This window comes from Prunus avium, chromosome 3 (assembly GCF_965620075.1).
Source record: "Prunus avium chromosome 3, drPruAviu1.hap1.1, whole genome shotgun sequence".
NCBI classification, from domain to species: Eukaryota; Viridiplantae; Streptophyta; class Magnoliopsida; order Rosales; family Rosaceae; genus Prunus; species Prunus avium.
The window spans coordinates 8661104-8684750 of record NC_142286.1 but is presented as its reverse complement, the minus strand read 5'-3'; the positions used below and the strand labels follow the sequence as shown (position 1 = coordinate 8684750).

At 36.4% G+C, this 23647-nt stretch overlaps 1 protein-coding gene across 2 annotated transcripts; it reads right to left on the bottom strand.

The window, feature by feature from the left end:
- Positions 1–20336: 20336 nt before the first annotated feature.
- LOC110751645 (ribonuclease 3-like protein 1) lies at positions 20337–22873 on the bottom strand. Of its 2 annotated transcripts, none has more exons than XM_021952148.2 (4): positions 22689–22873; positions 22150–22385; positions 21212–21326; positions 20337–20747 (listed from the first exon to the last, which is right to left on the bottom strand). In XM_021952148.2, the coding sequence occupies exons 2-4, from the start codon at positions 22361–22363 to the stop codon at positions 20597–20599; spliced, it is 480 nt and encodes a 159-aa protein (XP_021807840.1). In that variant the 5' UTR covers positions 22364–22385; positions 22689–22873; the 3' UTR covers positions 20337–20596. The 2 variants fall into 2 exon arrangements, with proteins under 2 accessions (XP_021807840.1, XP_021807839.1); XM_021952147.2 differs by lacking the exon at positions 22689–22873 and adding an exon at positions 22508–22653 and having other exon boundaries at positions 20338–20747.
- Positions 22874–23647: the final 774 nt, after the last annotated feature.

The window sequence follows — 23647 nt, the reverse complement described above, 5'->3', positions numbered from 1 at the left end:
TCACAATGCTAACTGCATATGTGATGTCGGGTCTGGTGATGGTTAAGTAGATAAGTTTACCAACCAACCTCTGATAATAGCGGATGTCACGGAGTGGTTCACCTTCCATGTCAAGCTTGAGTTTACTGTCTAATGGAGTGCGGGCAGGTTTAGACTCAAGCATACCAGATTCTTGGAGAAGATCAAGCAATATTTGCGTTGATTCAAGAATAACCCTTTACGTGAAGCAGCCATTTCAATGCCAAGGAAGTAATTCAAGACTCCTAGATCTTTGATTGCAAGCTTCTGTTGCAAATGCCATTTAAGCTTGTTGATTTCATCAACATTTTCACCCGTAACAATAAGATCATAAACATAAATGAGAACCACCAATATTCCAGCAGATCTTCTTCGAACAAATAGGGAAGAATCCGCATTGCTACTCTGGAAGCCAACCACCTTTAGAACTGAACTCAACTTGGCATACCATGCACGTGGGGATTGTTTTAATCCATAAATGGATTTGTGTAGCTTACAAACCAGATTGGGATTATTGCTTTGAGGATGACCAGGGGGAAGCTTCATAAAGACTTCTTCTTCAAGATCTCCTTGCAAGAATGCATTTTTCACATCCATTTGGTATAGAGGCCACTCTTTGTTGACTGCAATGGATAACAGCACACGAACTGTGTTCATTTTTGCAACCAGAGCGAATGTCTCTTTATAGTCCACACCATATGTTTGAGTAAAACCCCGGGCTACTAATCTTGCCTTGTGTCTTTCAATAGATCCATCGGAGTGAAACTTGGTTTTGTAGATCCATCGACTGCCCACAGCCTTGTTTTCTTTGGGAAGTTCAACAATACTCCATGTATTGTTATCGTCAAGAGCTTGAAGCTCTTCTTTCATAGCCTTTCTCCATACCTCTTGGAGGTTTGCCTCCTGGAAGCTTTGTGGATCATGAGCACTAGAAATAGCACTAAGAAAGGCAATATGTCGTGGTGAGAGTTTGTGGTAAGATACAAAGTTGGTGATGGGATGCTTGGCATTATATGTGACATAGTCTTGCAGCCTTATAGGAGGATGTCGATCACATGCTGGATTGCGTCTCATAGGTGTGTTGGAGGCTTCAATATTGATTTGATCTTCATGAAGATTAAGAGGATTGTCCAAGCCTTCACCAGATTCATTTTGAAGTTCAACTTCAGACTCATGTGATGGAGTTTGAACAATAGGAGGCCGATGATGAGTCAAGCCAGCATCAGTACTTGTGGAAGAAGTAGGCAGTGTAATCAGATTAAAAAATGTATCCTCCCCCTGACCGACAACTTCATGAGTCTTGGAGTAATATGGAGTATTCTCAACAAATCTCACATCCCGTGACACGAAGCTTTTCTTAGAGATAGGATCATAACACTTGTACCCTTTTTGTGTGGAAGAGTATCCCACAAACATGCATTTAACAGCTCTTGGATCAAGCTTATCCCTATGAGAAGCTTGAATATGAACATAACAAGTGCAGCCAAAGACCTTTAAATGAGATAGGTCAATCTTCCTTCCCTTCACAACTTCAAGAGGTGACCTGAAATTTAACACACTACTAGGCAAACGGTTAATGAGATAAGTTGCAGTGAGAATTCCTTGAGACCAAAATCTTTTTGGTACATTCATTTGGAACATTAGAGCTCTAGTTTTCTCAAGCAAGTCATGATTTTTCCTTTCGGCCACTCCATTTTGTTGGGGTGTACCCACACAACTTGTTTGGTGAATGATTCCATGTGTGCTCAAGTATTGTGTCATGAGATGAGACATATATTCGGTGCCATTATCTGATCGTAGTGTTTGAATTTGTGTGGAAAATTGATTTTTAACAAGGTTATGGATGTCCTTGAAGATATTTATTAAATCACTTTTGAATTTTAAGAGATATAACCAAGTGGTTCTTGAGAAGTCATCAACAAAAGTAACAAAATATTTATAACCATCAAAGGATTCAATGGTTGGACCCCAAATGTCAGAGTGTACAATCTCAAAAGGTTTGTTAGCTCGAGACTTAGAGGAATTGAAAGGCAACCTAGTAGATTTAGACAATTGACAAGAGTCACATATGGTCTGCTGTTGTACTAGATTGGGAAACAAAACAGACAGAACATGTTCTAATGGGTGAGTTAAACGTTGATGCCACAAACTCTGATCTAAAATGGAGTTGGAACTAACTTGAAGTCTCTTGCTAGTTTGAAAATCTTTGAACATGTAGTAAAGGCCATCTAGATAGAACCCTTCACCAATCGTCTTCTTGGTGGCTATATCCTGGAAAATGACGTTGTGAGAAGAGAATATAGCAAGGCAGTTTAGGAGTTGGTGATTTTTCCAATCGAAAGCAATTGAAAAGGAAATGAGGGAATGTAAAGGGCCATTGACTCAATATTATCAGAGAGTAGATTGATCTTTCCTTTTCCTATGACAGTAACACCCTTACCATTTGCAACTGACACTAGAGAGGGCTTACTCAATTTTTCAAAGTCATATAAGTGAGTAAGTTTATTTGTCATGTGATCAGTGGCCCCTAAATCTATGACCCAAAAATCATGCACTTTACTAATATTTAGAGCCGTAGTGAGAGCACTTAGAGTACCTGAGGTTTCTCGCGCCGAAAGATTCTGAGTCCCAGCAAGGAATTCAGCAAATTTGCTAAGCAAGGCTATTGAGTTCTCTTTCCCCGCATTACTTACTCCTTCACTGTCATTACTCACTTTTGTCTTTTGAACATAAGCAGCAAATTCATTGATAATATCAGATGGATTGGACGTGAAATTTCGAAGTCCATTGCTAGAAGATGTCGCCTGATTAGCCTTAGGAGCTGCAGTCTGCAGTTTCTTTTGAGTCACCTTGTTGTCTTTAGTGAACTTGAGAGGCTTCAATTCAGGGTGCAGGATCCAACATCTCTCGATTACATGACCAATATTCTTGCAATAACTGCACTTCAAATATGGCCTCTTGCCTTTGTAGACTTTTCCTTCAGTGTTCTTGTGATTAGACAAATATGCTCTAGTTTCCGATATATTTGTCTCGGCTTCAATGTTCATAACCTTTCTTCGCACCTCTTCACGTTGAATTGTAGCATACACGCTTGCAAGAGATGGCAGCTCTGAGTTCATAAGGATATGACTGCGAAGATCTTCATATGTTGAGTCTAGGCTTGACAACAACTAAAATTTTTTGTCTTCTTCAGCTCTTTTCAGAAGCACAACAGCATCAGTGGTATGAGGACGGTACACCTCAAGCTCATTCCACTTGTTTTTTATGCCACCGAGAAGTTGAACAAACGGTTTACCTTCTTGTTGAAGGTTCGTGATTTCCTGTTTGAGCTGGAAAACATGAGCTGCGTTGTTTTGGTTACCATACATCTCCTTGACAGCCTCCCATAGTTTACAAGATGACTCGGAATAGTTGAATATTTCAACAATTTTCCACTCCATGGAGTTGAGAAGCCATGACATGACCAATTGGTCTTTACACAGCCAAGATTCATAGTTGGGAGAAGAGATGTCTGGGGATTCAATGCTTCCATTGATGAACCCGAGCTTTGACCTTCCACCAAGAGCAAGAGTAACTGCTCTTGACCAAGGGAGATAGTTGAACTCATTCAATAATATTGAGCTCAACCGTTGATTTGGGTTGATCTCAATCTCAGGGAGATTTGAGGAAGTAACAACAGATGAACTTTCTGCCTCAGATGGAAATGTGCTGCCATCTGCCATCTTAGCATAGACACACTAGAGGAAGAAACTGATGTAGAGACAAGTTGGAAAATCCTACTTTAATACCATAAAGAAAAACTGAATGAAATTCAATTATCTTGTGAGTTTTGATTTACAATGAGTAACCAATATATACAAGAGAAGAGGCACAACTAACCATGCCATTTCCTCAATTAGCTCCTTGACTTAAGGAAGAGTAAACTACAAGTAACTACAACAAAAAGAAATACAACTACATGACAGCCTAGGATAAACAACTAATATGTGGGAGAGGTGAAATAACCAGCCGATAAAGGAAGTGAATTGTCCAGCTTATAGGCAGCTTAGAGTTGACTTTCAATAATTATGATTGTCTTAATCTCGAGAAGATGGATTAGCCCTATGAAACTGTAGGCGTTGGAGAAACCCTATGCAGCTAATGTAGATCCTGGTGAGATAACTTCTTACCCAATACAAGCTGTCTGCATGCATTGGTGGTTGGGTAATTACTACAATCATTACACTCGAATTACCTCTGGTATTTATATGGACACTTACTTCTCTTCTCCTTACTACTTCCTCTGCTTTTCTCTTCTTCTTCTGTTTTCCTATTGTGCTTTCTATTTCAATATGAGTGCTTAACTCAATGGTACTTATTCCCATGCTCGTGCACGTAGCCTAAGTCTAAGGTTTGAACCCAAACCTGGAAGAAGGTCTTCTCTTGAGCCTTCTGTGATCCACAAGGGTAGGTTTATATGTAGGCTGGAGAGAAATGAAACTAGAGTCTCCACAAATGCATTGGCCTCTAGTGTCCAAAGTCATTACGAGACTTTCTATGTTGGGTGGAGCTAGAATCGTAAAGTTGGGGGGGCCGAAGTAGAAAGTACAAGTATATAAAACACCTAAGGATTCAATAATTACATGTTTACATCTAAATCTTTCTAATTGAGTCATGTCTAATTTGTTTTAGAGGAAATTTTAACTTAAATTATAAGTTGTTTATTATAAATTCTATATGTTATATATAATATAATAGATGAGAGATAAAAATCTTAGGGGGCCAGGGCCACTCCAGGCCTAGGAGTGGCTCCGCCAAGGTCTTTGGTGTTCCTGTGCTGAGCAGGGTCATTAGCTAGACATAGACTAAAAATTGAGTGAAAATATCTGCAAAGGGATGTCTCTATTGATCACATGGGTCGTGACTGGTACAAGGTGGAGTTCTTTGAGGAAGATGTGTTGTTTGTGTTGGAGAATTGACCTTGGTTTGTTCAAGGCCAAATCTTTGCTTTGAACCACTAGACTCCTGACTTCTTCCCCCTTCCATGCTATGGCTAATTCCTTAGTGTGTTGGGCTAGAATTCCCTTCTTGCCTCTACATTACAAGGATCCTGAGGTGCTGCATGATTTGGTCTCCATTCTTGGTGACCATATTACTATTGAAAGGCAAACAGAGTATGTTTATGAGAGCAACTAAGCTCTAGTTTGACCTCACCAGGCCTATGAAGAGATGCTTAGTTTTGGGAGAAAGTCCCAAGGAAATAAAAAAAAAATTGTGAGTTATGAAACTCTTTTTGTTATGTTTCTATTATAGCCAAAAGATGAAAAGAAGACATGTTTGTCCTGTGAAAGTCTGCAACAAAAATTTCTTACAAGTGGAGAGGTTAGAGAATGAACCTAATGTCTTTCCCTGAGATATGATCTTAGCTGTTGATGAACAAGGGCAGCTGTTAGAAGATGTCATCCTTGTCTTCCCCCAGCCTATAACTTTGGACTCCTTCAACAATTTTGAGGAGCATGTTGATCAGGGGGAGAAATTTCCCACTCAAGAGGAGAAGGATCCAGGCTGCACCACCAGTCCAACAGGAAAGGCAAGGCCAAAATGCAAGTGCGAAATGGCATAAACTTAAGAAATGTTGCTAAAGTTATCAAAATTATTGAAGGAGGAACTGCTCCTACTGGTAGAGTTCAGTTTAAAGATGCTGGTAACACTAGCAAGGGAAAAGGTAAGGCTATCCCAGGAGGTTCACAACCCTTATGATACTTTTGCTTACAAAAGCCCTAAGAAAAGGACAAGAGAAGTTACGGAAGAGATTGAGTAAGAGTCTGATCCTAGTGTGGAGATTGTGGGAGAAGTTTTAAGGGTATTTGATCTCTCGACCAGTGACATCTTTATTCCTAACCCATGAAGATGTTATCTTGGAATAGCCGAGGCAGTGCCTAGCATGATTTTATCTTTCAAGCCCTATTTTATATTACTACTTTTAGTTTAAATGTTTTTCTGTATTTTGGATTCCAGAGCCTCGAGGACTAGAGCTGAGGTTATAGCTTAGAGGCTTGGTTTTAATGGTTTATTTTGTATCCCTGCCATTGGTCAATGTGGGGGGATTATCTTATTGTGGAATCATTCGTTACAGATTCCTTGACTTATTGGGGACCATTTAGGACATTAACCCTAATATATTTATTTTAGAATATCATGAGCATTTTATTCATTGTCATGTTCAAGATCTAAATAATCATAAAACCTGGTATGCCACCTTTATTTACATCTACCCTCAAAAGGATAAACACAAACTACTTTGGCCTGATATTGTTGCTCTTAAACCCCGAATTTCAGAAGCTTGGGTGTTTCTGAGTGATTTCAATAATAGATGTAATCTTAGTTAAAAGTTGGGTGGCAATCAAACTTTTACTTGGTGCAACGGTCATAAGGATAACTTAGTGATTTATAAAAGACTTGATTGAGCTCTAGCCAATCCCAACTGGTTGCAGCTCTACCTCAATTGTGTTCTGCAAAACCTTCCTATTATAAGGTCGGATCATGGCCCAATTTGTTTAATGTGCCCCGCTGTCCAAAGGAATAAACCTAAAGCTTTCCAATTTGAAGCTATGTAGTTGTCTCATCAGGATTTTCCTCGTATTGTTAATCAAGCTTGGAATGTTACTTATCAGGGTATTGCTACCCAATAGGTTAACACTTGTTGTAGAACTTTTCAACACCTTCTTGAGAGATGGAATCATGAAGTGTTTGGTAACCTATTTCACAAACTCAGCCCACTTCAGCATGATTTACAAAATATTCAAGATAAGCTAGCTTTAAGCTCCAATGACCATTACCTTAGGGCTAAAGACTTAACCATCAATAAGGAGATCAAACAACTTCTAGAGCATGAAAAGCTCTTTTATGTGCAAAAAGCGCAAGCCAACTGGCTGAGTTTGGGAGATAATAACACTCGTTACTTTCATACCTAAACTCTCATTAGAAGAAAGAGAAACAAAATCCTGAAACTCAAAGATGGTCAAGGAAACTGGGTGGAGGATGAAAGCCTAATTCAAACCATTGTTTCAGCTTTTAAAAATAGATTTACAACCTCAAGCCCACCCTCCCAAAACTCTCTTAGGGACTATACCACTATAATCCAACCTTGCATTACTGATACTGATAATGCTAACCTTTTAGCTCTTGTTTCTGAGTTGGAGTTGAAAATTTTTGTTAGAAGCATTGGATCCCTGAAAGCTCTTAGTCCTTATGGGCTTCATGCCATGTTTTATCAGTAATATTAGGATATAACTAAGCCCTTTCGGAAAAACTAGGTCAATGACTTCTTTGTTCATAATCTAACTTTGAACGAGATTAATCACACTAATATAGAACTTATCCCTAAGATTAATACTTCGGAAACTGTTTCCCAATTTCGACCCATTAGTCTTTGTAATGTTACTTACAAAATCATTACTAAGATCATCATAAATAGATTAAGACCAGTCCTCTCCAAATGTATCTCTCAGAACCAAGGCACTTTTACCCCTGGTATGTATTTTTGATAATATCCTAATTGCTCATGAGCTATTTAATGACGTCAAAAGCAAGAAAGGCTCTAAAGGAGTTATGGTTGTTAAATTGGATCTTGAAAAAGCTTATGATGCTCTTGATTGGTCTTATCTCAAAACCTGTCTCCTCATGTTTGATTTTAGCATTGATTAGTATGATAGAATTATGAATTGCATTACGACCTCTTCTTTCTTTGTCTTAGTTAATGGTACCCTCCAATGTCATTTTGCCCTTTCGAGAGGCATCAGGCAAGGGGACCCTCTTTCCCCTTATATTTTTATTATGTGTATTGAACCTTTCATTAGGCATTGTAATTTGTTTGCCTCTTCCACCAAGTCTAATGTGGGTTTAATTAACGTTAATATGGGTGCTCTTAAATAGTCCATCCGTTAAAAAAACGGTTAAATCCCCATTTTATGAGGGATATAATCGTCAAATCAATTCCTTTTGACCTCTTCAACGCCTCAGACCCATTTTCCGCCAATTTGGAACCATTTCCCTCCATCTTCTTCATCACCCTCTTCATTTTCTCTAGCATTCCCAGCTCCTCCTCTTTCTTCCTGCATATTAACTTCTCCATTTTTAGTACCATTCCCATCTTGTCCCTCATTTTGCCCTTCATATTCCCCTTTTCGGACAGCAACTTGCATCAGTGTACCTCCATAGTGAATCTCAAGAGTAAGCTTGTCAGGATCTGCCAGAACAAAGACTTAATCAATCCCAACGATTGAAGTCTTTTTTCCTTCATTACCTATTTCAAGCCCTAATAGCATACATAAGACAAACCAACAGTACCTATTTCAAAGCTTTTCTATAATAAATACATACACCAACCACATGAAACAAACCAAATATGAACATTTTGCTTTTAAATTCTTTAATAGATTCTTACCTTTAAACGTTGGAGCCTTTCCCCCTTTCCGATAGTTTTCATTGGCTCATCCATCTTCTCTTAATCACTTCTGCAGATAAGCTTTACTGCCCAATTCCTCACGACTGAAAAACCTCATTTCTCAAAAAAAAGCGTAGAAATGGGTCTGATGATGTTGACGACGACCTCAAGGAAATAAAAGGGAGTTGATATGACGATTATATCCCTCATAAAATGGGGATTTGACGATTTTTTTGACGAAGGGACTATTTAAGAGCACCCATATTAACGTTAGGAACCATGAGTGATACAAAAAAACTTCAAGGATGCAATATGATAGTTTCGCAAACGTCAGGGACGTTTTGTGATAAAAAGCCTTCGTAATATTGTATTTTGGAAAAATGCCAAAAACATGATTGAAAGAATCAAAGGTAAGTTTGATGGTTGGAAGGCCCAAACCCTCTATAAAGCTAGGAGGCTAACCCATATTAAGGCAAGTGTTTCTGGAATCCCTAATCTTACACTGTCTTGTTTTAAGTGTCCTAGAGAAGTCAGTAAACAAATGAACTCCACTTTTAGGAATTTTTTCTCTGGCAGCCAAACAAAAACTCATCATGTTTCTTGGAAAGATATTTGTATTCCAAAAGAAATGGGAGGTCTTGGAGTCAGGTCTGCTTCCCATTTTAATAAGATTGCTTTAGCTAAACTTGGTTGGATCTGTCTCACTAATAAGTCTAATTGGTGGGCCCAAGTGGTTCGCATGAATTTTCTAAGAAAGGATAATGTATTGGATCTTAAAAACAAGTCTTCTTATTCCTCAGCATGGCAAGCAATTTTGGATGCAAAATCTGTCCTCAAGTTGGGGGTTAGGTGGATAGTGGGAAATGGTAAGTCCATTTCTTTTTGGACTGCTGTTGTGTAGATACAGCTGCACCAAAATGGATTCAGTTGCATCCTCAACTTGTGATACTCGCAAGTGCACGAGCCGTTAGGTAGTATAGCATATGTAAGTGCGAGGTCGATCCCACGAGGATTGGTGATTGAATGATCCAATTCATTTCCCTACACAAAACATAAATGAAAACAAAAGGAAATAAATAAAACAAGGAAGAAAGAAATAACTAACTCAAGCAGATAAGTTCCCAAGTTCAATTTAGATTAATGGATTGATTCTAGCTAAAGTATGATTAAGCCATGGTGTGTGGTCATAACCTTGTGTTCCTAATTCCCTAATTTGATCATTTGTTGTCTAACCTAAAATTAAGCATTAGGAACCCATTAAGCATAGAAGAACATTTTAAACAACCAAGTATGTATCTAATCCCTGTTGTCGAATGTCCATACATACTCTTCCTATTCATAGTTCAATTCAAATTAAAGCATGGTGTATACTCTTAATTCAAACCAAGATAGCTAACATGCAAGCCTAAATGATGATCAATCATTCAAACTAGCATATTAACTTATAAGCATAATGAATAAGAACATGAACCATAATTGAAACTTGGAAACTAATCAAACTTGAAAAACTAAAGAAAAGAATTTACATAATGAAAAGTAAAGTGGAACTAAGAAAAACTTAAGGAAAATTTCAGCACAAAAGATTTCATTACAACAATTGAAAACTAGAAAATGAAACTAAGAGAATTTGAGGGAGAGAAGGGAAGGGAGCTCTAGAGAAGTGTTTGAGAGCTCCCCCCCTTGGGGTGTGTTTACAAGCTTAGAGAACTTCCCTATTTATAAGCCTAGGGGAAGTGAAAATCTGAATTCAATATGGCTAATGCATACAACACTTGTTTTATAAAATCTGAAATGGTTGATGCACTTGTATTAGAAAATCTAAATTGGGTGATGCACTTGTATTAGAAAATCTTGAATTGGTTGATGCACTTCACCAATAGATCCCACCAGCAGCCCTAGCTCATCTTCATGTCACCATGACCAAGCTTCCAACCAGAAATGATAGCTCATACCTAGCTCACCATGACCAAGCATCCAACCAGCACATGCTGAGGTCAGCATGACCAGCAACTTCAAGGGCTTACAACTTGGGCTTCTCTTAATCAAATTAGGACTTTAAGCACTCGAAATTGAAGTTCAGAATGTCTTCTTTCCAGCCATATTTTATTTGGGCCAATCCAAGGTCGGAGGAAGAAGTTAAGGCCAAAACAAATTGCTAACTCATTTTGCGCTTATAAAATCCATCCTGATCATGGCTCTGTGTTTGCTAGGTAACAGACTCCATATTTATCCAATGGGGCTGAATTGTGGATATGTTATAGTACACACCCATTGGAACAACTTTCATGAAGAATGCCGCCTCATCCGAGCTGTGTAGGTTGCTGAAACAAAGCTTGCAATATGACCTACGGAACTGGACTAGCAGGGGGCTGTAGCCAAAATGAGTTTGTCTTTTAAGCTCTTCATCCATTCATCCAAATTAGGCCTTAACATGCTTGAATTGCATGAATTATGCTCTCTTGCTCTATTTGCCTACAAAACACACAAAGGGAGGCAAATAACTTAGAAATCTAAGAAACTAAGCAAAAGAAGTAAGTAAATAGGGCATGTATATGTATGAAATTATGAGCTTAACAACTGCCCATTAGGTTTTTCCTTTCCCACTCATTGATCTGATTCCCCTACCCTTTGGGGCAATCTAAATCTTAACTTGATGGTCTCTAACATACACACCCCCTCATCCCCTTATCCCCTCTAGAAGACCAACTAATATGAGGTCCTATCTCCGGTGGTACCTTTTCTATTAAAAGTGCTTATAATGTGCAGATGAAGGATGCTATTTGCCATCCTCATGCTACTTTGTTCAAGAAAGTTTTGAGGCTAACGATCCCTCCTAAAATTAAGATCTTCTGTTGGTTACTTATCGAAAAAAGAATTCAAGTTCGAAGTCATTTACATCATTTCATGCCTCATAACAACCCCAGGTGCCCTATATGTAATCTTCAGTGTGAAACCATCTTCCATATCTTTTTTGCATGTCCTTTTGCTCAAAGCGTCTATGAAGGAAACATGCATGCATCTAATACTTAGGAAATGAACTTTAGCCACAACCTATACAACAAAAACATTCTAAATGTCGGATTCATTTTGTTTATACTAGTTGAGCTAAACATTTTTCATTTTAAACCAAGTATCTTAGCCTAGTCCCTTTGAACACAAATAGAAAAAGGAAAAAGTGAATAGATCTTTACCCTTGATGACATTTTCTTGATTTCTCAAGAATGAACACCTTTGTTGGAAATGCCTTTTGTTTCTCTTGATTTTGACTCCTTCACCTTAAGGCTCCAAGATTGGAGTCCTTTATCTCACCACACCAAATGCTCCTAGAGATGAAGAGAAGGCAATCAAAAATTATGGATGCTAGTCCACTTCTTGATTGGACCAATTTTTGGTTTATGGAAGATGAGATACAAAGATGATCACTCATCAACCAAAGTAGGAAACCAAAAACCTTAGCTAGGTTTTCTCCAAAGTTTAGCTTATTTAGGACAACACAAAAGGCAAGGGGAGAGCTTCCCCTTAGTTGCCAAAATTTGGGTGGGTATTTGAGGCATCATTTGGTTCATGGGTCATGTCATCTTATGCCACTTATTCCTTGGGCTCAATAGCCTTTTCGGCTATTTTCTCTCTTTCCTTTTAAATCATATTTAAAGGCCCAATCCAATATTTATATATGTCAATATTAATTTCATAATTAATCTTTTAATTATAATTTAACTATTAAATTATAATTATAGTCTTACTTAATTGACCCGGTTGAACTATTTGACTTTGGTCAATTGCTCCGGTCAACATGTTGACTTTTGACTGTTGACTTTGACATTTGATTATCAACCATTAACTTGTGTCTCCTCATTTCATTTCTCTTCATTTGTACCTTTAATCACATTCTTTGGGTGTGCAGATCCGTAGGCTCCCTTTAGCAAGGTAGTAGGTTGACTCAACTTCTTAGGGATGATATACGAATTTAATTCCACAATTTAATTATTCATATTAATAAAGGTTAATTGAAACCTTTTAGGACATCCACAAACCATGGTTGTCGCCTAGCAGTAAGTCACGGTTATCCGAGCTACATGAGACGTTGTGAAAGAACCTATTCAAATTGGAATGACCGTGCAATTGAATCCTTCTCTTATGTCAATACTCCTTATTCACATTATTAGATCATGGAATCCGATTGTCAATATCCTAATGTGAATCATTCCTTTTATATGATTATCATGTTAAGATTTGAAGACTTCTTCTTTCAAGTCTTATCCACTACTTTGCGCAGAGATTTGACCAATCATATCTTGGAGTATTCTCTCTCCTTTACTGAGAATAGAGATTCCTTTTTGAACATTCATTTGCTTTCATGACTCTATTGAGAATCTTGATAAGCACCTTTAAGCTATACCTAATTCATGAATTTTGTCTCAGCAGATGAAACAAACTTCATCTTCTTCGAGGACTTGGCTTGAGGATTTACAACTTTAAGCTCCTTACATTCATTTTTTTTCAAGCCAGAGTCCTTACTTTGGGATTGAGAAACCATGGTTACAGAAAAATCAAACCTGTAAGTGAAAATATTTCAGTGAAATTAAGAAAAAACACGACGGTTATTTATAAAAACAGACGTATTATAATATTTCAAACGACGTAAGAACATAACAATCGACGTAATAATACATTTTCATGACGGTACTTAACCACCGACGTGATTAAATATTACAACGACGTTAATAATAAACAACAGACGTCTTGTGATATAATTGCAAAAAACAGAGGGTTGATTCCAAATTCACACCTTCAGGGGAAAAAAATTTGGATTTTCATTTCCTAAAACGACGTTTTTAAAAACATTCGACGTGGTATTTCAATTCAAACGACGTAAATAATAATATACCGTCGTCTCTACAACAGAAAAACAAATTTGGAAACACGTAAAATATTTTCAACAGAAAAATAATTAAAATGATTTTCAAAACAAAAATCATTGTTCAGAGAAATCAAACCAGCGATGAATATATCCTGAAAAATCAAATACAAAAAAAGACGATCATTTTAAAAAACAACGAAGAACAGTTTCACACGACGCTAGGATGACTGACGAACCGTCATGGTCTATAAATCTAACCACGTAAATAACAAGCCACCGTCGTCTTATTTAGTTGAAGTAAAAGAAACGGAGTAATGTTCAAACTTGGAAACTTTCCTTTTTTGTCTGCAAATTTTATCAAACTTGGAAAGAAAAAATGTAAAAAGATTTAAAAAACGAAAATGATATGCGCATACAAAAGAGGAACAAAAATAGTGAGAAATGCTTACTCTTTGCGTGCAATGAAAGTTTTCTCCTGGAGTTTGGTGTTTCAGTTCAGAGACGAAGATGAAGAGGAGAGGAAGACGAAAAGTTTTCTCTCGGAGATACAGAAACAGCGCTTTGAGAATGAAAAATGAGAGAAGCTTGAAAGTTTTTCTCGGGTTTGGAAACAATGCAAGTGTAGGTCAGGTAGGCGAAAAGTTAAAAATATTAGCATACCGTTTCATAAAACGACACTATTAATAGAATGCACCCTAGTAAGGAACATTATACGGCGCTATAGGTTTATACCACCCTATTAAAATAGTTTCCACGACACCTAGTTTTAATAAAACGCCGTTTTTAATTCCAATTACATGACGTATTTTTCTTCAAAAAGATGAATCCCGTCATTTTCAAATTTACCCAACGACCTTATACTCAATAATAACAACGTGAAAAATAAATAGAACGTCGTTTTAATTACGCATACCGACGTGTAACTTTTTTAATTACACAATAAATTAGTTTTCCAAAAAATGACAATGTCGTTTTTTTTATAATACCGTCGCTGTAAATTACATTTATAGGACAGTATTTTAGTTTTAAATGATGTTTATGTTTTCATTTACACGTTGCTAATTTTAATATAACCGACATGGTATAAAAGATTAGTTTATAAATAAGGGTTTTTCTGTCTTTCTTTCGCCTTCATTTTTCAATTAGGGTTTCAACTTCTTCTTGCCCTTGGCTCTGTCTCACCTCTCTAGAGGCACATCACCTCGCTTTCATTTTTCAGTTTGGATGTTGATGTGTGTGCGCGTTTGTGTATCTGAAAGACACAAACACGCACACATCATCTCAAAAATTGTCTTTCTGCTGAGGTCGTCATTTTTCTGAAAGCAAATATTTTGGATGTTGATGTGTGTGTGCCTTTGTGTATCTGAAAGACACAAAGACACACACATCATCAATTTCTAAAATATTGCCTTTGTGTGTTGGTTCGATTATGATGAGGAACAGAGTTCATTCTGGTAAGACTTCACTTTAATTTGATGGTGACAACGGTTTTCTATATAAACCGTCGTGGGTTATCACAAATCTTGTCATACTGTTTATCTATCGCCGTAGGAAAAAAAATTCAATAAATAAATCTTAAAAAGCAATTGAAATTAAGACGACGATTTATAGATAATGATAGACGTATAAATCAATTAATACAACTGTATTTTTAACTCCACGAAGTGGTAAAAAATTTATACGTCGTTAATTTGACAAACCGTCGTGTTTATTTCATATTATGCGGACAGTAGAGTTATGGATACCGTCGTAGTATACTGTAATTAAAAAGTCGATAAATTTATATTTACAGTCGTGGTAACTTAATATAAATCGGCGAATTGTTTTGTAAATAACCGTCGTAGATTTGTTTGAATTTATGCGTCGCTGACTAAGAAAATTGGGTCGTTTTTATTTATGAGTTAACACGGCGTCTTATTTTTAAATCGTCGCCTTTACTTTCTACGGCGGTTATTTCATAGCTGCAGTCGTTGTTTTTAGGTTCAGATTTTAACTCGGAACAAAATCTTTGGTGCGTCGTGGTTTAAAAATATCCATGTGTATACCAGTTTTTTAGGTGTTTAAGATATGTTTCTACGACGGGTTTCTATTACCGTCGTCTTTTAAAAAAGAACGACGGTTTTTTGATCTACCGTCGTTGTTTCCTGGTCTTCTTTTGCCCTTTTTGTAGTAGTGTCAGCATGACCGTATAGTGCCCTCAAAGATTAACAACATAGCCACAAAATATCTATGATGCCCCAGGTCTAAGGATTAGTTTGCACCATTGCAATTTATGAATTCCAGCTTGACATATGAGTAAAGACTTACATGCTGTAACTCATGTGTTGGACCGCATTCAGTGTACTTGTTCTTCTACAAGCACTTACACACATATTGATGTGTCTCCACACTTAATGACTTGAGACCTTGTCATTCCCTACATATAGAGACGCTACTGTATGTATTAGTCTTTGCGGAATATTGACGCCACTACTACAAAAGGTGAAAAAGACGACCAGAAAAAGACGACGGTAGAAGAAAAAACCGTCGTTGTGTTTAAAAAGAAGACGGTAACAAAAAAACCGTCGTGGATAAGTGACTTAAACAACTAAAAACCGGAGGTACTATTGAATATTTTTTTATAACGACGCACGCAAATAAAAAAGCGTCGTCTTATTAACAAGGTTTTCTTCAGAGTTAAAATTTGACCAAAAAACGACGACAGCAGATATGACAAGCGTCGTCTTTTAAAAATCAAGTGTCCTTTTTTTGGTAAAGACATGGTTGTTTTGAAAAAACTGTCGTCTATTATATGTAAAGATGACAGTTTTTTTTTAAAAAGAGTCGTCTATTATGAAGTAAAGATGACGGTTTTTTGTAAAAAATGTCGTCTATTATATGTAAAGATGATGCTTTTTTGTAAAAAAGGGTCGTCTATTGTGAAGTAAAGATGATGGTTTTTTAAAAAAAGGGTCGTCTATTGTATGTAAAGATGACGCTTTTTTGTAAAAAAAGGGTCGTCTATTGTGAAGTAAAGATGACGGTTTTTTTTAAAAAAGGGTCGTCTATTATATGTAAAGATGACGTTTTTTTTGTAAAAAAGGGTCGTCTATTGTTAAGTAAAGATGACGGGTTTTTTAAAAAAGGGTCGTCTATTATATGTAAAGATGACGCTTTTTATAAAAAAACCGTCGTCTATTATATGTAACGACGACGGTTTTTTTTTTAAAAGGGTCATCTATTATATGTAAAGATGACGTTTTTTATATAAAAAACTGTCGTCTATTATATGTAAAGACGACGGTTTTTTTTTTAAAAAGGGTCGTCTATTATATGTAAAGATGACGGTTTTTTTTTTAAAAAAGCGTCGTCTTTTAAAACACGCTAAAAAATGGCCGCTTAAGTGAATTCGCGCTCAACAAATTTTCAAATTTTCACCTGTCTTTGAAAACCTTATCTCTCATTAACAAGCGTCGTCTTTTAAAACACGCTAAAAAAAGGCTACGTAAGTGAATTCGCGCTCGACAAATTTTCAGATTTTCCCCCGTCTCTGAAAACCTTATCTCTCCCTCCTTGAAACCCTCCTGCACTCTCTAAAACACCCTCATGAAACTCTCTACAAAATCATCAAAAAATCGATATCAATGAAAGAGTTCAGAGATTTTCGCAGATCCATAAGATGTAGAGGGAGGTTCTGTATTTGAGAATCAAAGCTGGTTGAAAGGTTTGATTTGAAAGTCACCTAATCTCTCAATACCCTTCTATATCTTGCTAGTGAATTCTGGATTAGTCTCTTTGCATTTCTAGTATGTTCTTTGTCTCCCTGATTTCAAATTTTCTGTCTCTCTTGATTTGTCTGGTTTGTTTACATATATTTTTTTATATTTCTGGTTTCTTTTTAGATTTTCTGATTTTATTATCAGGAGATGAGGAGGAAGCTTGCAGATTTATAACTTTTTCTTTTGCAGGTTTTCTATGTGAGTCGTATGTTTTTTTGTTGTTGAAAATTTGTTACCTTCTCGTTTCACTATCATTTTATTTATATATTTTTTCTTTTGCAGGTTCTCGATGGTCTTTTTTATGCTCATTTTACAAGTTTTCTATGGAAATATGGTCCAATGGTAAAATTTCTCTTCCACCTAATTTTTTATGTTTATAATCTTAGCTTTTTTTTTCTCTCTTTGTCATTTTCATTTATTTACAGGGATGATGGAGGAGACTTCAGTTGTGCATCATTTGTATGTTTGGATGAGGAAGGCTTGGATTAGGAGTACGTAGGTCTTGTTAGGAATTATGTTTGTTGTAAAATAAAGATTGGTTAACTATGTAATAACTATTGAATCTTCAAGTTTTATGAAAGAAACTATTTTTGAGTGTATATATTCATTAATAAAGCATTATGGTTGGTTTTCTAGTTAAAATCGTTGTATAGCATCATAGGAAATCAAAAAGAACTAAAATGTAGCAATTTGGGAACTTATTAGACGACGGTTTTTATAATAAATCATGATCTTTACAGATAATTAACGACGGTTTTTATAAAAAAGGTCGTCTATTATATGTAAAGATGACGTTTTTTTTTTAAAAGAGTCGTCTATTATATGTAAAGATGACGTTTTTTTTTTTTTAAAGGGTCATCTATTATATGTAAAAATGACGGTTTTTTTAAAAAAGGGTCGTCTATTGTGAAGTAAAGATGACTGTTTTTTTTTTCAAATGGTCGTCTATTGTATGTAAAGATGACAGTTTTCATAAAAAACCGTCATCTTTACATAAAATACACGACGGTTTTTAAAACCGTCGTCTTTCATCCTATAATTAACGATCTTTACCTTTAAACAACGACGATTTTCTTTAAAAACCGTCGTCTTTACAGATAAACAACGACGGTGAAAAGCCGTCGTAGTTTGACACCCAAATAGACGGCGGTCAATTTAACGACGGATTTCAAAGCATTACAACGACGGTGGATCCCCGTCGTCTATTTCGTTTTTTGTAGTAGTGCGCCCAATCAATATTCCTATGACCATGAACATATTCAGGATTTAGGGATGATGAGAAGTCTCCATGTATGCAATCTCATTAAATAACTCTCATATCCACTTGTGTATTTCTTGGACTATGATTGTTCTATATATTGAAAGATAATATATGATGATTTTATATATAAAACAACATTTCTTGCCCATTGATAACATAATATGTCTTTTATCAAAAATGTCCTTAACTCTAACTATTACATAATTAGTTGGCTTTAAGAGCATATTTCTAACAGTCTAGAGTTCCACTACCCTTGCACCAGATATCACCTATGCCAATTTTGATTTTGTGACTGTGTACTCTCTCCACTATTGCTACTTCGGAAGGGCCTGACATCCTTAGCAAAAAAAATTTATTATGTTGGCAAATTTGGGAAACTAGAAACAATCTCATTTTCAGATATTCACCCCCTCATCCTGGTCGGGTTCTTAATGTGACTGCTCAACTGGGATGGATTATTGGAATCACAATTTCAAGAAATTGGTTCACACCAAGCCCCTCAACATATTAAGTGGCACCCGCCCCCTCTTGGTTGGTTAAAGTTAAACTTTGATGGTTCTGTTCGGAACAATTATGCAGCTGTGGGCTTTGTTATTCGATATTCTGAGAGTCATGTCTTACTTGATGGAGCCAAGAACATTGGTGATGTTTCTATTATAGTAGCTGAGTGTATTGAATATGGGCTGGCATAAAGTTTTAGCGGAAGGGGACTACAAGCTTATTATCGACTGTATCACTTAGAAGATTGAGCCCCCCCTGGAGTATTAAACTTCTAGTTAAAGACATCCTCCTACTATGCTCCTTTTGAAATTCTCCTTCTTTCACTCATGTCTACCGAGAAGCTAACTTCACTGCTGATGTGATTGCCAACTTAGGCCATGGGCTTCATCCTTCTACCTTACGGGAGCATGAGCTGTCGTTGAGCTATTGTATCCCCTTTCATTTTGACCTTATTGGGCCTGCATGCCCTTGTGGTTTTTGTTTGTAATTTTCATTTTCCTCATTAAAAAAAATTGATATCTTAGTTTTAAGAACATTTTAGGTAGGCACGATTAACAATGTAATGATACTAAAATAAAATTTACTATGAAAAAAGGTAAGTTATGATTTCTTTTGGCCCTCAACGATAAACTTTGACTTAAAGAAGCACTCCCCGCTTGGGCCAAAGACAAGTTGCAAATCAGCCTCAGAAAACTCGGTGCTAACCTAACGACAAAACCACATAGCAATATTTCTGAAAGATGCGGGTACTTAGATGTTAAAATTGAAAATTCAAGTATAACATTTGTTATGGTGAAAATGTTCAAGATGCTAAACTGAAATTAACCTTAAAAAATGTGTTGACTCTAACCAATTATATAACTTCAAAGAATGTAAATCTACAACTATAAGTCTACTAAGGCCCCATTTGGGATTGCTTTTTTCGCCAAAAACCTGCTTCACTTTAAAGTAAGCAATTTACAATGTTTGGTAAAAATAAATATCCCGATTATTTTAAAAGTAGTGGCCTTTTGACAACCGCTTTTAAAAGCAGGTTATGAGTTGCTTTTCAAAGCTGCTTTCAAAAAAGCAGAGATGAGCCTTTAATGAATTTTTTTAATTTCTAAAATACCATCATTCATTTTAAAAAATGACACCACCTCCACTTCCACATCTAACTCCACAACCTCCACCGCCACATTCACCACCTCTACAACCACCGCCACCACCACCACCACCACCACATCCTCCTCCTCATCCTCCTCTTTCGCCACCACAACCACCACCTCCACCACGCTGCCATCGCCACCACCATCTCCACCTCCACAACCGCCATCCTCACCACCACCACCACTACCACAACCATAAGCTCCACCTTCAACACCACCATCACCTTCACCTCTATCTCTTTCACCCCCACCCCCACCCCCACCCCACCACCACCACCACCACATGATTAGCACATAACACTTTCAACATCATGTATATTTTAGTCATTATTCACAGTTACAAAAGTTTTATATTAAAATTTACCAAATGGTTTTGACACTGCTTTTTGTACTAATAACACTTTAAAAATATTATTTACCAAACATAGAGCTACTTTACTTTACAGCTAATTATTTTTAAAGTACAGCAAAAGCAACTTTTTTTAAAAGTGACAGCAATCTCAAACTAGGCCTAAATGTGTATCCATAGCCTCTAAATTGTTTGGCTAGGGACGAAGCCAAAAGTAAAAAAATCAGTAACTGACTGATCTCAATGGTGCTTCACGATAATTCATTTCACCGATCCTACGAGTCATAACCAATATTCTTCAAGTACCATAACGCTGCTTTAGCTGCGTGCTCTGCTGCTGATTTCTTTTTCGAATGAGGAGCGCCAAAGCATTCCAAAACTGTCTTTTCGGTTTCTTCTATCTCAACAATAACCTTGTAGGTGAACCTGTTTAAAATAAGGGTTTGGTTAGTCACTAATAACAAAACACTAATTACAATAGGCATCAATTTTTTAAAGAAAAAAACAACTTAAATTTCTGTGTGCATTCTCATTATATAACATGTTTTTGGGCATGGTTGGAAGTGATTCTGGTTCTTCCCCATGTAATCACTAGTAATTTTAAGCGATTCAAAGGAGAAACACCTCACATGTGCTTCTTCATAGAATCACTTAAAACCACTTAAAGTGATTATATGGAGAAGTGATTATTCCAAAATCACTCTCAAACGAGCCCTAGCTTAAATTGAATTGTGCATTCTGATTAAATTAAAAAAGTAACAAAACAGAAACTGAGATATCATAGAAACTTCTAATTGTGAGATTAAAAGGCTTTATACTAATTCCAGAAGACAACATTTGTTGATGAGGCAGCTATGACTTGGCTTTCTAGAATATGATCTTGAACTTACATTCTCATGTGGGGTGGTCCTTCCTCTTTGCAGCACTCATACAAAGGGAGCTTCCATTTTTTTGCAACACATATCTCGAATAACTGTGATCTTGCTGGTAGCTTATTACAAGAACCTGCTAAATCGATCAAATGGAGTAAGTCCTGGAACTTTGTTCTTATTCAATATATCAAGGAGATTCTTATGGAAGTGACTTTGAGCAGCACAAAACAATTGCAACTTACTGGAGATGGTCGATAGATTTTACACCCATTAATTGGTAAAAGCACCATTTTTCATTTTTCTGGAATATTTAATTGGCAACTTTCTAGGACAATAACCATTACAAGACTTTAGTTAAATAAACTAACTCCAACCCTTTTCGATAGGGTCATTCTAGGGAGACCATCTCTCTAATAGAGGTGAAGCACACCAATACAATGGATCTCACTCTCTATTAGAGAGATAGTATACAAGTTGGTCTCTAAAGATGTAGAAACACTTACATAAAACGGGTATAGCACTATCCCCGACCAATCATAGTATGCCACGTATGATTCCACGTGTCAGTCTGTGATTGGTCGGAGATAGCAAAACAGTGCTATCCCCGTTTCATACAAGTTTACATTTGTGTGTTCTATCATTTTTAAGTGGACTACTCCCTTACATAGCCTTACAAATAATTACATAAATCTTTTTCTTACGGACTTTTCATAAATAGACCTATTCTAACATGACATTTTATACAAAAATCCTTAGAGAGTCTATTTGGAGAAAAAAGCCCTGAACTTGTCATTTTCTAATGGGTTGTTAGTTTATTAAAAAAATTCACTTACAGCATAAAGTTTTTCTAAAGTATTGATTTTGAAGGGTTTTTTTTATATAAAATCCCATATCAAAACGGACTTATTTATAAACAAAGCACTGCAATTTTGTAAACATGGTTAAAAGATCCGTACCTTCATTTGTTGAAGCAGTCTTTTCATTAGCCCCAATCTCTGTGTCAGAAGAAAATTCCCTGCACCCTGTAGAACCAGAAGAAGCATCTTCAACCTTCAAATTTTCAAGTTGTTGAGATATATCACTAGGATCTGATTTTGCAGCTCTCTCATCACATCCAACCACCTTCACTCCCTCTTTGGGGCTTGGATTTTCACCTTGGAGTACAGGCATTGGACTGGGGTTCTCTAGCAACCTGAAAAGCAACAAATAAAAGAAAACCCAATAATTATTGAATAAATAAAAAAATGAATTGATAAAACCTGTAAAAAGTGGGTATTTTGGATTAGAGGATTTGGATGGGATGATGGGTCTTACAAGATTTATGGATCTAAAGGGTTGTGTGGTGTGTGAGACTGATGATGAAAATATCTGGGTTTTAGCAGTTTTCTTTCAATCTGTCCAAAGCTCGAGGCTTTTCTGGGTCTCTCTCACTCTCACTCCCTGAGATTGGTTATCTCCATATAAAGATACAAAGAAAAGGACAAGTGGCACTTACTCATGGAGTTGGTGGGGGTGATAAGAACATTCTTATCAAAATTGCTAAGCTGGATTTTTTGGCATCAGCTTCCCAAAAGCAAATGTCTGGCATCAATAGCTTGAACTACCTGTATTTTTCTCTCACAAAAGCAACGCACAATTTTATCTTAACAGTGGAGCGGACCCATTCATTGAAACTAGAAAAGGATTGTGGATGGTTTTGGGAATCTGGATATACTTCATGTCCTTTCTTATTACAAAAATAAGTTTAAATTTTAATTTTAAAATGCTAAACTATATGACACATTGTTTGTTTCTTCAAGATTCCAAAGTTTAGGTAGTATGTATTGTTCTGGTTGCACAGGTTTTCAACCTATGTAGAACTTATCATAGCCTACATCATATGTGTTTCCACTTATGTTGACTTAGTTTTTATTTTTCTTTCCATCTGGATTTCATATCATTTTTCGAGATGAAATTTTCTGGTATATTCAATCTCTTTCACTAAATTTGCTTGAGTATTCACTGAATTGATTTAAAATTTCTATGTGGTGGTATATGAGTCCACCAATCTTCCCTTCATGCTGATGCGGTATGACATGAGGATTAATTTTACTATTAAGACTCCGTTTGATATTGCTTTTTTGAGTTTATAATCACTTATTTTGACAATTTTTCCTTTCAATATTTACCGTGCAATTCTATATAGAGCCCCATCTCTTGATTAGGTTGGTAAGGTTGTACATTTACCGAAAATTATTGCGTGGTACCGAAATATTACCACTTGGCTTAGAGTCAAATTACTCAAATTTATCTTTACCCAACAACTATTATGCATTGGTTTGAAATTTGTTTTTGCATTGGTTTTGTATATACTATACTTGTATCATTCATACAATATTGCACCCAAAGTATAGTGATGCATATGAGATAATTTATGGTTTTCTCGAAGACTATCGAGCAAGTGAAATTGCATCT

What these genes read in the sequence shown, in the direction of transcription:
- LOC110751645 (XM_021952148.2), bottom strand. Translation starts at nt 22,363, where the DNA reads ATGCCTGTACTCCAAGGTGAAAATCCAAGCCCCAAAGAGGGAGTGAAG. An exon ending in GACTGCTTCAACAAATGAAG is followed by an intron (nt 21,327 to 22,149) that starts GTACGGATCTTT and finishes TCGATTTAGCAG; the next exon opens with GTTCTTGTAATAAGCTACCA. An exon ending in GGACCACCCCACATGAGAAT is followed by an intron (nt 20,748 to 21,211) that starts GTAAGTTCAAGA and finishes TATTTTAAACAG; the next exon opens with GTTCACCTACAAGGTTATTG.